Source organism: Mirounga angustirostris, unplaced genomic scaffold, assembly GCF_029215605.1.
Source record: "Mirounga angustirostris isolate CCGP_5_RB_7025 unplaced genomic scaffold, mMirAng1.0.hap1 SCAF_16, whole genome shotgun sequence".
Lineage (NCBI taxonomy): Eukaryota > Metazoa > Chordata > Mammalia > Carnivora > Phocidae > Mirounga > Mirounga angustirostris.
In genome coordinates this window covers 59,818,618-59,831,987 of record NW_026991724.1, presented here as the reverse complement: position 1 = coordinate 59,831,987, position 13,370 = coordinate 59,818,618, and the positions used below count along the sequence as shown (strand labels likewise).

The window sequence follows — 13,370 nt, the reverse complement described above, 5'->3', positions numbered from 1 at the left end:
TTCCCCACAAACATGCATGGTGACACACCTGACCGCTCGCACGCACCCGAGGTCTCATCTGCACACGCAAATGGTGTCAAAATGCAATACCCTCCTTCCTTTGGACACGCACCGTGGGAACACATCCAGCCAAATGCACATACCGAGGTCACACCTGCACACAGAGGCCCTGCCACACACACCTGCTGTCTCATCTGCACACACAAGTGGTGTCTCGCCAGCAAGACACCCTCTCCCTCCGAAACGCACACGTGGTGACACACTCAGCCACACGCACACGCCTGAGGTTACCCCCGCACACCCAAACGCTGACGCACCGGGTCCCCACGCACACGCAGGTGGTAGCTCACCTGCAAAACACCCCTCCTCTCTGACACGCACACGCGCAGTGTCACATTCTGCCACACTCAGCGTCTCCTTCACGTCCTCCGGCACGCGCAAGCGCCCACGGTCCCTCCTTTCTCCCCGCCCCCCACCCCCGGGTCCGCGCTGCCCTCCGGGCCCCACCCGGCCACTCGGTCACTACCACCGCACGCACACACGGGCCTCGTCGTCCCTCACACTCACATAAGCCCTCAGGCCGGAACGGCGGACTCACCACCACGCCGACCACCCACAGGGCCGGGCGGCGGAGCTGCCAGCCGCCGAAGTGCGCACACTCGCCACAGGCACTTCCGGTCCGCGTTTCCGCCGCTGGCCCGAACGCGGAGTTCGGGACTCTATCTCCCAGAGGGCCCTGCCCGCGGCGTGCCCGGAACCGGCCGGGCGCAGGACGCATGGTCTTCTGGGAAATGAAGTCCACAGGGCGACGGCGCGGGAAGGCGTCGTGGGAACTTGGTTGCTCTGCGCCGCTGGCGTGCGGGACCAGACGGAGGTCGACTCGCGTAGGCTACGTGAACATACGGCGTACTTTTTTCTTTGCGCACACACGTACGTCCATACGTGTCTCTATAGTCTGGGGACTTTTCTCCCCTGAGCCCCGTTTTCCCGTAACGTTTCAGCAGATGTCCTCTAAGAACCAGTACCTTCTCCCGCCTACCCAAGAAACGACGTTGAAACCCACGATTACCTACTCCGTAGTCTATATGCTAATTTCTCCCACTGACGTCGGACGTACCTTGTTTTCATCTTTTACTCAAGCCCAGATAAAAAAACCACGCACCGCACTCTGCTGACTCCTGACGTGCAGGCTGGCCTCTGCTCTTTAGTCAGTTGATCACAAGGGAATTTTTTTTTTTTTTAAGATTTTATTTATTTATTTGAGACAGAGAGAATGAGAGGGAGGAGGGCCAGAGGGAGAAGCAGACTCCCCGCCGAGCAGGGAGCCCGATGCGGGACTCGATCCCGGGACCCCAGGATCACGACCTGAGCCGAAGGCAGTCGCTTAACCGACTGAGCCACCCAGGCGCCCAATCACAAGGGAAATTTTAAAAAAATCCTCTCAACCACTTACCTTCGACCAGCATTGTGCAAAGCAACTTTCTAGAGATGAGGGGGATGTTCTATTTGTAACTAGTGAGCAGTTGAAATGTGGTTGATGTGACTGAGGAACTCAATTTTTATTTTAATTTTGGGTGAATTTAAAATTACATTTAAATAGCTACATGTGGTTAGTGACTACCAACGTTGGACAACTTAGAACATCTGGAAGATGTTCACCTTGGATCTCCTTACAAGAGACCTATAGGAGACTTCCTCAGACTGGATGGAGATTTCTTCCCAGTTACCTTTTGCACAAACGACTTGAGTATCTCTGAAGATGTACAAGGAGATACTGAAAATGGGCAACTTGGCTCATTCATGTATGGGCTCTCATAATTTGGGCTGGATACAGGGAATTTAATAAAATAACTTGAAAATTTATGTGCTACTAAAATGTATGTGCTAGTTTATAGCTTGCGGGAAAATTCATGGAGTCAAAGCTATTTTACACTTAACTGGTTCCATTAACTCAATGCTCAGATATGTGTGCACTGAGTTGGTTTGTAGCTTAGTGTGCCTAAGAATTTAGTGTGTGTGTAGGTGCAACAGAAAATGAAGCCAATGATCAAACTTACTTTAATTTGCAACAGTTGAGATTTTTAATTTATTTTATGAACTGGTAATACTTTTACATGTTTCAAAATTCTAAAAATATCAAAAGATATAGAGTGAAAATTATTCCTCATTCCTCTCCCCCCAGTTCTCCTCCCCAATAGCACCTAGTATGCCTGGTTACTTTGTACCCTTAGGAGTGTGTGTGTGTATAAGCCAATGTTTTTTTACACAAATAGAAACATACTTTACACACTGTTTTATACCTCTTCATTTAACAATGTATCTTGGAGCTCTTTCCCATATTATTACATAAAGACAGTCCCCATTTTTAAAGCTGTGTAGTTCTCCATTCCAGTGTAAATCTCTAGCCGAGTTCCCCATGGTGGACACTGAGGTTGTTTACAAATTTTTACTTCTGAAAGCAATACCATAGTGAGACCATGTACAAACAGTCTACAACATACAAATAAATCTGCTGGATTCACTCCCAGCAACACGTTTACTGAGACAAAGAGTTGTGTGTTTCTAATCTTAGATAGCAACTAATAAATCGTCCTTCACAGAGGCCGTATCAATTTATACTCCCCTTGAAAATGTGTAGAAAACTTTCCCCCCTACCACCACCCTTTTGGATAAAAGTCAAGGCTGATAAAATGCTAGGTGGTCACACTGGTACAATCCTCCTGAAAGGTAATTTAAAAAGCTACATGAAATGGTCAGAGGAAGATGCTCAAAGTATAGTAAGAAGCATGTGTTACAAGAGAACTAGAAAGAATTCCAATTTTCTAAACACAATACTATATATTTGTGTGTGTGTGTATAAGATCTAGTGTACACTATATGTATACATATATATTTTTAAGAAAAAATTACAGGAAAATTAACAAAATCTTAATGGTAGTGACCATCTCTGAATAGATGTATGAGGAATTAAATTTTACTTTTGTGCATTTTCCACATTTGCAGTAAAGAATTTACATTACTTTTATAAACCGATAAAACCATGTATTCTGTGGTTAATAGTAACCTCTCCTGAGGAATTTATCTGACTGTTTCAGAATATCTATAAGGAAATGAGTAGGAATATTATGCCTACAAAACATGACATGAAATGAGAAATAGAAAATTTGTAAAGATCTCTGTTGTCCAGAGAGGAAGGCAAGTGACGAGCTTGTTCCCAGCTTACCCACTGAGGCCACTGTAACCTCAGCCCACCCAGCAAATACTGAGACTGTGGAAACAAAACCCTTCAGAAGCTGCCATTTTGGGGGCTGAGGAGGAGGGAAAGGGGCACTGTAAGCCTGGCTTCTAGAGCTGTCTAGAACCATGAAGTTACTGGGTGTCCCCTCCCCAGAGGGCACTGATAGGTGGAACACTCCCAAATCTGCACCCCACAGAGCAGGCAGGAGGAATGGTCGAAAGTGGGGCTTATCCATGTTTTACAATGTCCATGATAAAATGCTAAAATTTAGATTACTCAGAAAAATAAGTAGATTCTCTTCCTTTTCTCACACCAATTAGGAATGCTGCAAAATGGTCAAAAAAATTACTAGGAAACATTTGTGTATAAAACAGTTAATGATATCATTTGTTACAATCAAAGCTACAGGATTGTTAGTATAGCCCTCATCAATTTAGAATCTTTCTGGAAAAAATTGGTTGTAGTGCTGGGTATGGTTTCTCTACCCTGGCATATTTGTGGCTAGATAATTCTTTGTTGAGGGGGCTGTCTTGGGCATTACAGGATGCTTAGCAGCATCCTCTACCCATTAGCTGCCAAGTGGCACCCCTCTGTTCTGCCCGTTATGACAACCAAAAATGTCTCTAAACATCACAAATGTCTCCTGGAGGACAAATCTACCCCAACTGAGAACCTCTGGCTTAAGCAACACTAACCACTTCAAGGCAATGGCTTTCAGTAGAAGCTGTGACACTCCCAGGGAATGTAGTAGAATTTCATGGGGGCTTTCTTGTCATTTGATCTGGACATGAATGTGGCTGACATGTGGGTGGGGGCCAAGCGTGGTCTAATGACTGTGAAGTGCAGAACAGGCCCCTGTGGACCATGTATGTGTGTATGTGTGAAACAACCAGTTTGTAATGTAAGAACTGAGAGCCTAAGTCAACTTCACATATAAACACAAATTAACTCCTGCATGCTTAGAATTTTATACAGAATTTTCCAGAAGTGCAGCGGTCTTCTGTTTTGTTCAAAACTTTTGCAAGAGTTAGTCACCACTTGAGAAAATCACATCTCATACAGGAACGCCCCTCACAATATTTCCATGGCCAACACTATTTCCCATATACCAGATGAGAACAGCCAATGCCCCAGGTGTCCAGGCATACTGGCTCACACAGTCACATGGAGAGATACCACACCCACTTAGTATACACATTACTTTACCATAAATTACTTTTGTTTTAATTATGCTTTACAAAAAGGGGCCATATGTTGATTTTTTTACAGTACACATGTGTGTAGGTTACATTACCTGTAAATTCATTTTGGAGTAACAGAAGGAATAGCACAAAACACCTGTGGTTAAAGGGGGGCACTGAGCTTGACAGATTTGAGAACCATCAATCTCAGGTATTTGGAAAGCACCGTTTCCTTACGAAATCAGAGGTCACCTTAGGCATTTCTACCCCCAGCCCCCCTTTCCATGAATGCACTATGTGGACTTACCACATTTTTGTACCTGTGGTTCAAAAGTCATCTGTAGTTTCTCTCCTATGAGGATTCTCTTATGTCGAATAACACGGAAGCACCCATGGAAGACTCTTCAACCCCAATAACGTGAACTGGGTTTTTCTCCTGCATGATTTCATGGATGTCAAACAGGGCAAGCGCCCGGCTCGCAGGCTGTCCTGCCTTTGTCCCGCCCCCAGGGTTCTCACTTGAGTGTGGGTGCTGACGGCGGCCAAGGTGTGAGCTCCGGCCAAAGGACTGCTCAAGCCGTCGCCGGTTCCGTCCCTGGGGCTCCTCTCTGGTGTGAGTTACCTGGTGTCGGATGAGGTGTGAGCTCTGAATAAAACATTTCCCACAATGATTACACTTAAAAGGCCTGTCGCTCCGGTGAGCTCTCTCCTCCGGATTCAAAGGTGGGTCACGGCCGAGGGCTTCTGTCCATTCATGCTTTGTTAGAGCTGGTGTCTGCTCAAAGATTAGCCTCTGGCGGCACTCGTAGGGCTTCTCCCCAGCATGCTTTCGCTGATGCTGGGCCAGAGAGGAGCTGTGCCTGAAGCCCTTCCCACAGTGGTTGCACTCATAGGGCCTCTCCTCTGTGTGCGTCCTCAGGTGCAGGAACAGGCAAGTGGTCCGTGAGAACGATTTCCCACACACGCTACACGTGTACGGCTTCTCTCCAGTGTGTGTCCGCTTGTGCCGACCCAGGGATGAATTCTGGTTGAAGGCCCGCCCACAGTCCTGACATTCATAGGGTTTCTCTCCGGTGTGAATTCTCCGATGGACTGTAAGGTGTGTGCTATGGCAGAAAGACTTCCCACACTCGGCACATTTATAGGGCTTGTCTCCTGTGTGGATTCGCTCATGCTGAACCAGGGAGGAGTTCTGGCTGAAGGCTTTCCCACATTCTTTGCACATATAAGGTCTTTCTCCCGTGTGAATCCTCTTATGCACTGTGAGATGCGCGTTGTGGTTAAACGACTTCCCACAGTCTGTACATTTGTAGGGCTTATCCTGTACCTGGCTTCGTGTGAGTTCCATAATTGGAATGGCCTGACTAGAAGTTGTGCTACAGTCACTGCTGTCACATGGCTCCTTTCCTGAGGAGCCTGTCCGCTGACTGACTAAGCTTGAGTTACATTCTGAGTTTATAACCTGTGAGTCGTAACCACAGAGATAGTCTCTCTTAGAAATCTCTGGGAATGGATTTAGGTTTGAGCTCAGGACACCATTTTCCCCAAGTCTGAGACTTTCATAGCTTTTATCTTGAATTGGTGCTTCCTCGAGGCTAAATTCCAATTGCCTCAAATTATTCTGTTCCTTCTCAGGCAACTTCACCTGGCCCTCACATTCCCAGTCTTCCCCTAGTATGGTGGGACAGGGAGCATTCCTCAGGAAGCCTTCCCTTTCAGTGACACGGGATGTCTCCACCTCAGGAAGGCCATGCTCCTTGGGTGGCGCTTGGGTTTCAGGTCCAGGCTCCCGGCCTAAAAGAATACCAAAGAGCTCTGAGGGAGTTGGTGGAAAAAACACAGAGAGGGTGACAGGCCCTCCCTTCCAGCCTCCCTAGTGGCTGGGGAAGGTAGGTGGATGTGACCCAGTCCCGACCAAGGAGACCTCAATGGATGAAATCTGGAGTTCTGATAAAAGGGGACAATGTGGGCGCCTGGGTGGCTCAGTTGGTTGGGCGACTGCCTTCGGCTCAGGTCATGATCCTGGAGTCCCAGGATCAAGTCCCACATCGGGCTCCCTGCTCAGCAGGGAGTCTGCTTCTCCCTCTGACTCTCCCCGCTCTCATGTGCTCTCTCTCGCTCATTCTCTTTCTCAAATAAATAAATAAAATCTTAAAAAAAAAAAAAAAAGGGGGTCAATGTGACTGGCACTATTCTTCCTACTTCCCTCTCCCTCTGCCTGAAGCACTAATGTGATGGCCAGAGCTGCTGCATCCATGCCGTAACCCAAGGAAAAGCCAGAAGAATCAGAACCATCAGCCCTGGCATCACTGGAATGCTGAACCAGAGGCAGCAGTGGCTGCTTTGTGGGGAAAAAAAAAGCTTCTTTTTTTGAGCTGCTCTAGCCCAGTTTTCAGATATTTACAGAGGAACACAATCCTTTTTGCTAAGAGAAGAGATGGATGTGGAGAACAGGTTTACAGAATCTGGACATGAAAGAATAAAATGGAGAAGATGGAGGGCAAGTTCACACATTAGAAATGATCCTGTGGAGGGGCACCTGCCTGGCTCAGTCTGTAGAGCATGCAACTCTTGATCTCAAGGTTGTGAGTTCAAGCCCTACGTTGGGGTTAGAGATTACTTAAAAATAACATCTTAGGGGTGCCTGGGTGGCTCAGTTGGTTAAGCAGCTGCCTTTGGCTCAGGTCATGATCCCAGGGTCCTGGGATCGAGCCCCGCATCGGGCTCCCTGCTCAGTGGGGAGCCTGCTTCTCCCTCTCCCACTCCCTCTGCCTGCCGCTCCCCCTGCTTGTGTTCCCTCTCTCTCTCTCTGTCAAATAAATAAATAAAATCTTAAAAAAAAAAAAATAACATCTTAAAGAAAAATAAAGAAAAAGAAATGATTCTGTGGAAAGGGCATGCTCAGACGGTTGTTGAGAGAGAATGTGAGAGGGAGGAAGGGGTGGGATTCTGACCACTGGAGAAGAGGCAGATGGGGAGCATGGATGAGGAAAACAGGGAGTACAGGAGCAGTGTGCAGACGTTCTGTGCAGAAAAGAGCTAACAGGGCAGGCCTGAGGCTGCCATCCTTAGAAAGGGCAGCTTTTGAGGTTGGCCCTGGGAATCTGGATTTCAGGAGAGTTCCCACCACCCTAACTGATAAGAGTAGTTCACTGTGCCCAAACTGTGCCAACAATATGGTTTATGGTGAACACCTGCTTTCTCCTGGGAGTCTAGAATCTTGGTCCATGTCAGGCACAGGGTGCCTATGGCCAGCCACCAATGAAACCCCCTGGCATTGAGCCTCTAACAAGCTTCCCTGGTAGCTAAGATTTCTCACGTGTTGTCACAACTCATGGCTGGGGAAACTAAGCATGTCCCATGTACTCTGCTGGGAGAGACCTCTGGAGTCTTGACTGGCTTCTGGACTTCACCCCGTCAGCATTTTCTTCTTGCTGACTCTCCTCTATATTCTTTCACTGGATCTCTGGGTGGTCTTGGGGACCCTGACACACCACTCTTTACAAGCAGCACATCTGCAGTCACCTGTTGGGCTGCTCCCATTAGGCAGCATCTCACCTGGACAGTAGCCCTGGCCAATTCCTCTCTCTGCTGCCCATAGCTCAGCCCCTTGCTCCAGCTGGGAGATGACTTCAGGTTTTGGAAGCTCAGGCCCTGGAAAAAGGGAAAGACACAGGATGTGTCGATCTGCTACAGAGAGAAAGAACCAGCTCAGGATCCAGCCCTAGACTCCTGATAGGGCACGAGGATATCTCACAATAAGGTGAAAACTTTGCATTGGGACAGAAAAGGGCAGAAACCCCCCCCTGCCCATTTGTTCCACAGGGAATGAGAATGCAAGATCTCTAATCCCCAGCCTAAGGTCAAGTCCTCATACCAAAGGCCCTATGACCTATAACCCATGAAGAGTAAGTCACGGCAGGAATCTGATCATCAGCTGGGGAAGCAGGCCTTACCCACAGAGAGCAGATGCCCAAAGGTCTCCAACATCACGTCACGATACAGGGTTCTCTGGGCAGGGCCCAGCTGCCCCCACTCTTCCTGGGTGAAGTCCACCGCCACATCCCGGAAGGTCACCGGCTCCTGAAACATCACACACACTCTTGAACAGCTCAACTGTCTCCACCAGTGCTGCCAGGAAGAGGAGGAGGAATGGGGATGCAGAGGACAGGCAGGCCAGTGTCCTGAGAGAGTGCATGTTCTGAGTAATGCGAGTCAGGTCTCACTGGGGGCATGTGAAAGTATCCAAGCAAGATCAAAGCTAACCACAGCTGATCTACAATTGATCTCAGACAGGTGCAGAGACTGCTGACTTGCAGATGGGTGGAATAAAGAAATGGCTACTGGTTTAAGCCACTAAGTTTTGGGATAGTTTGTTACCCAGTAACATCTAACTGACACGCTAAATAATCCTGATTCATTCAAACCAAGGCTCATTATCCTCCCTGAAAAGAGTCAGAAACTCACCTACCTTTAGAGACCAGGCAGGCTCATCAGTGACTGAAATGGGCTACTGTAAGAGCCTACAAGGGTACGTAATCTGTGAGAGGTGACACTGAAGGTGATGGGTAACATGTGCCCTGTTTGAAGGGGCAGCTGGGACTCAGAACCAATTGATCATGGGGAAATGCAGAGCTCATATGGTCAGAATTGCCAATCTGTAGTGAGTAGCTGGAAATTTGGTCAAATTTTTAAATGAACACTTTAAATTTTTGTAAGTTGATGCAATGTATTTAAAACATATCTCACAAATCAAACCCTTCTGTGGGCTGGGTGTGGCCGCAGTCAAAAGCTAGATATTTCTGGATCCGAGTTTTGACTCTGCCACTTCCTCCTCAAGACGTATACGCAGGTACCCACTTCTACTTCCTTGTTTCCACGTCTACAAAGAATCACTCCTTGGGGGCTGTGATGGGGAATAAGCAGCTGTAAAACACTTTCTACAGGACAACATGCAAAAGAATAAAGTTGGTCCCCTACCTCACAGCATATAAAAAGTTAATTCAAAATGGATAAAAGACAAAATATAAGAGCTAGGACTATTAAACTCTTAGAAGAAAACACAGTGATAAATCTTCACAATCTTGGTTGGCAAAGGATTTTTAGATATGACAGCAAAAGCACAAGCAATGAAATAAAAAATAAGTAAGTTGGACTTCATCAAAATTAAAAACTTTTGTGTTCCAAAGGACACTATCAAGAAAATGAAAAAGGGGCGCCTGGGTGGCTCAGATGGTTGGGCGTCTGCCTTCGGCTCAGGTCATGATCCCAGGGTCCTGGGATCGAGTCCCGCATCGGGCTCCCTGCTAGGCAGGGAGCCTGCTTCTCTCCCTCTGCCTCTGCCTCTCTCTCTCTCTCTGACTTTCATGAATAAATAAAAAAAATTAAAAAAAAAAAGTGAAAAGACATCCACATACTGGGAGATAACAATAGCAAATCACACATCTGGTAAATGACTTGTATCCAGATAAGACACCTCCTACAACTCAATAATAGCAACAACCCAATTAAAATGGGCAAAGGATCTAAATAGGTATTTCTTCAAAGAAAATATAAAATATACAAATACTGAATAAACACATGAAGAGATGCTCAGCATCATTAGCCACCAGGGAAATGCAAATCAAAATCACTTACTGAATACCTCAATTATAAAAGGGTATTTTCCTTTAAGAAAAACAAAAGTATATTTTAAAATATTAAAGAAATTATAGTATAGGTAGCATATGGCTGACAAAAATTGTGCAGGGCGCATGAAGAACCCTTTGGTTAGGAACAGAGGTCTCTGTTCCTGTCCCCATGTCATCACCTCCCAGTCAGAAGGTCCTCAAACCCTGATACATGCTCCCTGTGCCTCCTGCCTCCCCCACTCTGCCCCCTCAACCATCACCCACTCTGCATGGGTTGTCAGTGACAGCCCAGGCACCAGGTCCACTGAGTACTGATCTGTCCAGGCCGTAAGACCTCTCAGTAGCAGCACATGAATCCTTCATGTCTCGTCCTGAAATTCTAGCAGGAGCCCATTCCTTGTCCTTCTAAGGGGAGAGTGGAGGGAGACTTAACTATCGAAGACAAAAGGCAATGTGACCACTAAAGCAAGATGCCATGCTGCCGGCCTTGACAAAGGGCCATTGCCATTAGCCAAGGAACACCAGATCTACAGCTGTAATAGTTAGAAAAGACAAGAAAACCGATTCTCCCCTAGATCCTCCACAGGAAGGGTGGCTCTGCCCACATCTTGATTTCAGCCCAGTGAAAATGACTTCAGACTTCTTACCCCCAGAACTTTAAGAATAAATGTGCATTGCTTTAAGCCACCGAATCTGTGGTGCTCTGTTCTAGCAGCCACAGGAAGCTTACACTGGACCTCAAAACCCTCTACTTCCTTGCCTTGTGTGGTGGCCAGCCTCCAAGACACCTCCCAATGATCCCCAGCCCTTGTGTAGTCGTATAGTCCCCTCCTATTCGGTGCATGTTTGACCGGTGTAACCAACAGGATATTGTGCAAATGACAGTGTGTAAATTCTGATCCCAGAGCACAAAAGGCATTGGGGCTTCTACCTTGCCCTCTCCTGGATCACTCACTCTTTGGGAAGCCAGATGCCAAGTTGTGAGGACAGCCAAGCAGCTCCACAGAGAGGCCCACATGGGAAGAACTATTAAGTGCCATGTGAGAGAGCCATCTTGGAGATGGATCCTCTAGCCCCAGTCAAGTCCCAGATGACAACAGTCCAGACTGACATCTTAATCATAACCTCATGTGCCCAGGCCAGAACCACCAGCTAAATCATTTGAGGACTTCTATCATCAAAAACTGAAGTAATATTTATTGTTGTTTTGGAACACTAAGTTTTGGGTTATTTGTTACACAACAACAGATAACTAATACACTTTCTCTTACTGCTAACAAAGACTCTCTCCTCTGAACCTTCTTCTCAACTAGGTCTTGCCCTCTGGACTTCTGTGTCCATTTTGCATCACCCAGACTCATAAAGAGTTGGTTTAGCCAGAATCCCCACCCACCATATCTGATCACTCTCCATATCTTTTCAAAGTCCTCATCCCCCACGATCCTCCAAATAATATCTGATCACTTGGCCTGCTTCGACAAGAATCCTGTTAGAGTGGTGCCTGGGTGGCTCAGTCGTTAAGCATCTGCCTTCAGCTCGGGTCATGATCCCGGTCTCCTTGCTCTGTGGGAGGCCTGCTTCTTCCTCTCCCACTCCCCCTGCTTGTGTTCCCTCTCTCACTGTGTCTCTCTCTGTCAAATAAATAAAATCTTAAAAAAAAAAAAAAAAAAGAATCCTGTTAGGTCATGGGGGGCATGGGGGGCTCAGTCAGTTAAGCATCTTACTCTTGGTTTCAGCTCAGGTCATGATCTCAGGGTCATGAGATCAAGCCCTACATGGGGCTCCGTGCTCAGCGTGGAGTCTGCTGGAGATTCTCTCCCCAACCCCTGCCCCGCTCATGTGCTTCTAAATTAAGTAAAATCTTAAAAATAATAGTAACAGTAACAATAATAATAATAATAAAGGATCCTGTTAGGTCAGTTTAGCAAGAATTACACCCACCCCCGACCCCAGGTATAAATTCCCACCTTTACGTGTTGCATTTGGAATCGAGTCCAGTTCCATACTGAAGTCTCTTTCCCCCACTCCAAAAGTTTCTGAATAAAATCTCTTCTGACTGCTTTAATTACTATCCAGCTGTTTTACTTTGACAATGCTCATTCCCGGCCACACCCCGACCACAGCCAAAGCAAAATAAGGGGTGGTTGCACCATTAATGCGCATCTGAAAACATGCAGGTCTAGGGTTACCAATAGTCTCATTTGGCATGCTAAATATGAAATAACGCAAATCCTTGTAAACAACAGCAGAAGACAGTAAGTGCTGAATTTCAACGATGTGGCGCTTCAGGAATTACGAAGTATTTTTGGTTTCTGCCACGTGGAGACAGCACTTTATGGAGAACACAGGCGGCGGCCCCTTTGCCTAGAAATGCTGGAGCTTTCAATCAGGCACCCTCCCGATGACCCGCAAGCACGGACCGCCCAGTGCTGCGGTGCCCCCACGGCCCCCGCGGGGAATGCGGGCGGGGGGCCCGGCAGTCGCTCCCGCCCCACTAATGCGGTGCGCGGTGACCTGTCCTTACCCCCAGAGGCTGGGCCCGGGGCCTCGCGGAGCAGGGCTCTCGGTGGGTGTTCCATGAATTAGATCATCTCTACTCGGTTAGCACGGGCCATCTCGGCGCGCCACTGACCCCGTCACACAGCTGCTGGCCTCCGGGGCGCGGGAAGGCCCTCCGCCGACCGCGCCAGCCCCGTCCTAGGGCACGCGCCGAAGCCCAGTCCCAGAACGGGAGGAGGAGTACCCGCGCACACGCGCACTCGGGGCCAGACGGCCGGGTCCGAGCCCCAGCTCCGCCCTTACCGGTCGGGCCAGTGAGCGCCCCCGACCTGCGCCTCAGTGGCCTCCTGCGTCAAGAGCGATAAGGCCCGGGCCCCGCTCACCGTGCGCTGCGGGAGACGCTCGGCCCGCTGCCGTCGTTGTTATTATTACTATTACTGTTACCTGAAGCCACTCCGCTGGCAGCCCCGTGGTCATCGCCAGCGCCGTCGCTTCCTCTTCGGGGTTCATCCAGGACCGACAGGTCGAGGAGAGGAGCCCGAAGCGGCCGTAAAGCCGAGAGCAGCCCCGGCCTCAGGGACCGCTCCACTCGCCGCCCGCCGGACAATGGCGGCCGCACTGCGGACGCTGCGACTACAACTCCCAGAAGACAGTGCGGCGCGCCGCAGCGCCCGGCCAATGGAAACCTTTGTTCGTCGAGCCTCCCGCCAATGAGAGCCTTTTGGCTTCAGGTCAACGGGACCGTCCGGCCGTTGGGCCTCCGGGCACTGGGGGCGCTCCTGCCACACACCCGGCGAGGAGGTGCTGGGCGGGTGGCGGCGG

At 48.5% G+C, this 13,370-nt stretch overlaps 2 protein-coding genes across 4 annotated transcripts in view; both read right to left on the bottom strand.

Annotated features, from left to right (window-relative positions):
* LOC123856171 (zinc finger protein ZFP2-like) overlaps positions 1-1,121 on the bottom strand; it is a 21,091-nt gene extending 19,970 nt beyond the window's left edge. Inside the window, exon 1 of one of the 2 annotated variants that reach the window (XM_054511666.2) lies at positions 568-1,121. In XM_054511666.2, coding sequence (XP_054367641.2) covers positions 568-778 — 211 coding nt within the window. In that variant the 5' untranslated portion in view covers positions 779-1,121. The remainder of the gene's footprint in view (positions 1-567) is intronic. The other variant, XM_064580201.1, reaches the window with a different exon arrangement.
* Positions 1-13,370, bottom strand: part of ZNF8 (zinc finger protein 8) — a 13,991-nt gene extending 621 nt beyond the window's left edge. The window contains exons 1-4 of one of the 2 annotated variants that reach the window (XM_045892412.3): positions 12,993-13,368; positions 8,376-8,502; positions 7,978-8,073; positions 4,727-6,213 (exon numbers count right to left, since the gene is read on the bottom strand). In XM_045892412.3, the coding sequence (XP_045748368.1) occupies positions 4,772-6,213; positions 7,978-8,073; positions 8,376-8,502; positions 12,993-13,058 (1,731 nt within the window). In that variant the 5' untranslated portion in view covers positions 13,059-13,368 and the 3' untranslated portion in view covers positions 4,727-4,771. Of the gene's footprint in view, positions 1-2,057; positions 6,214-7,977; positions 8,074-8,375; positions 8,551-12,992 lie in introns of those variants that run through there. The other variant, XM_064580272.1, reaches the window with a different exon arrangement.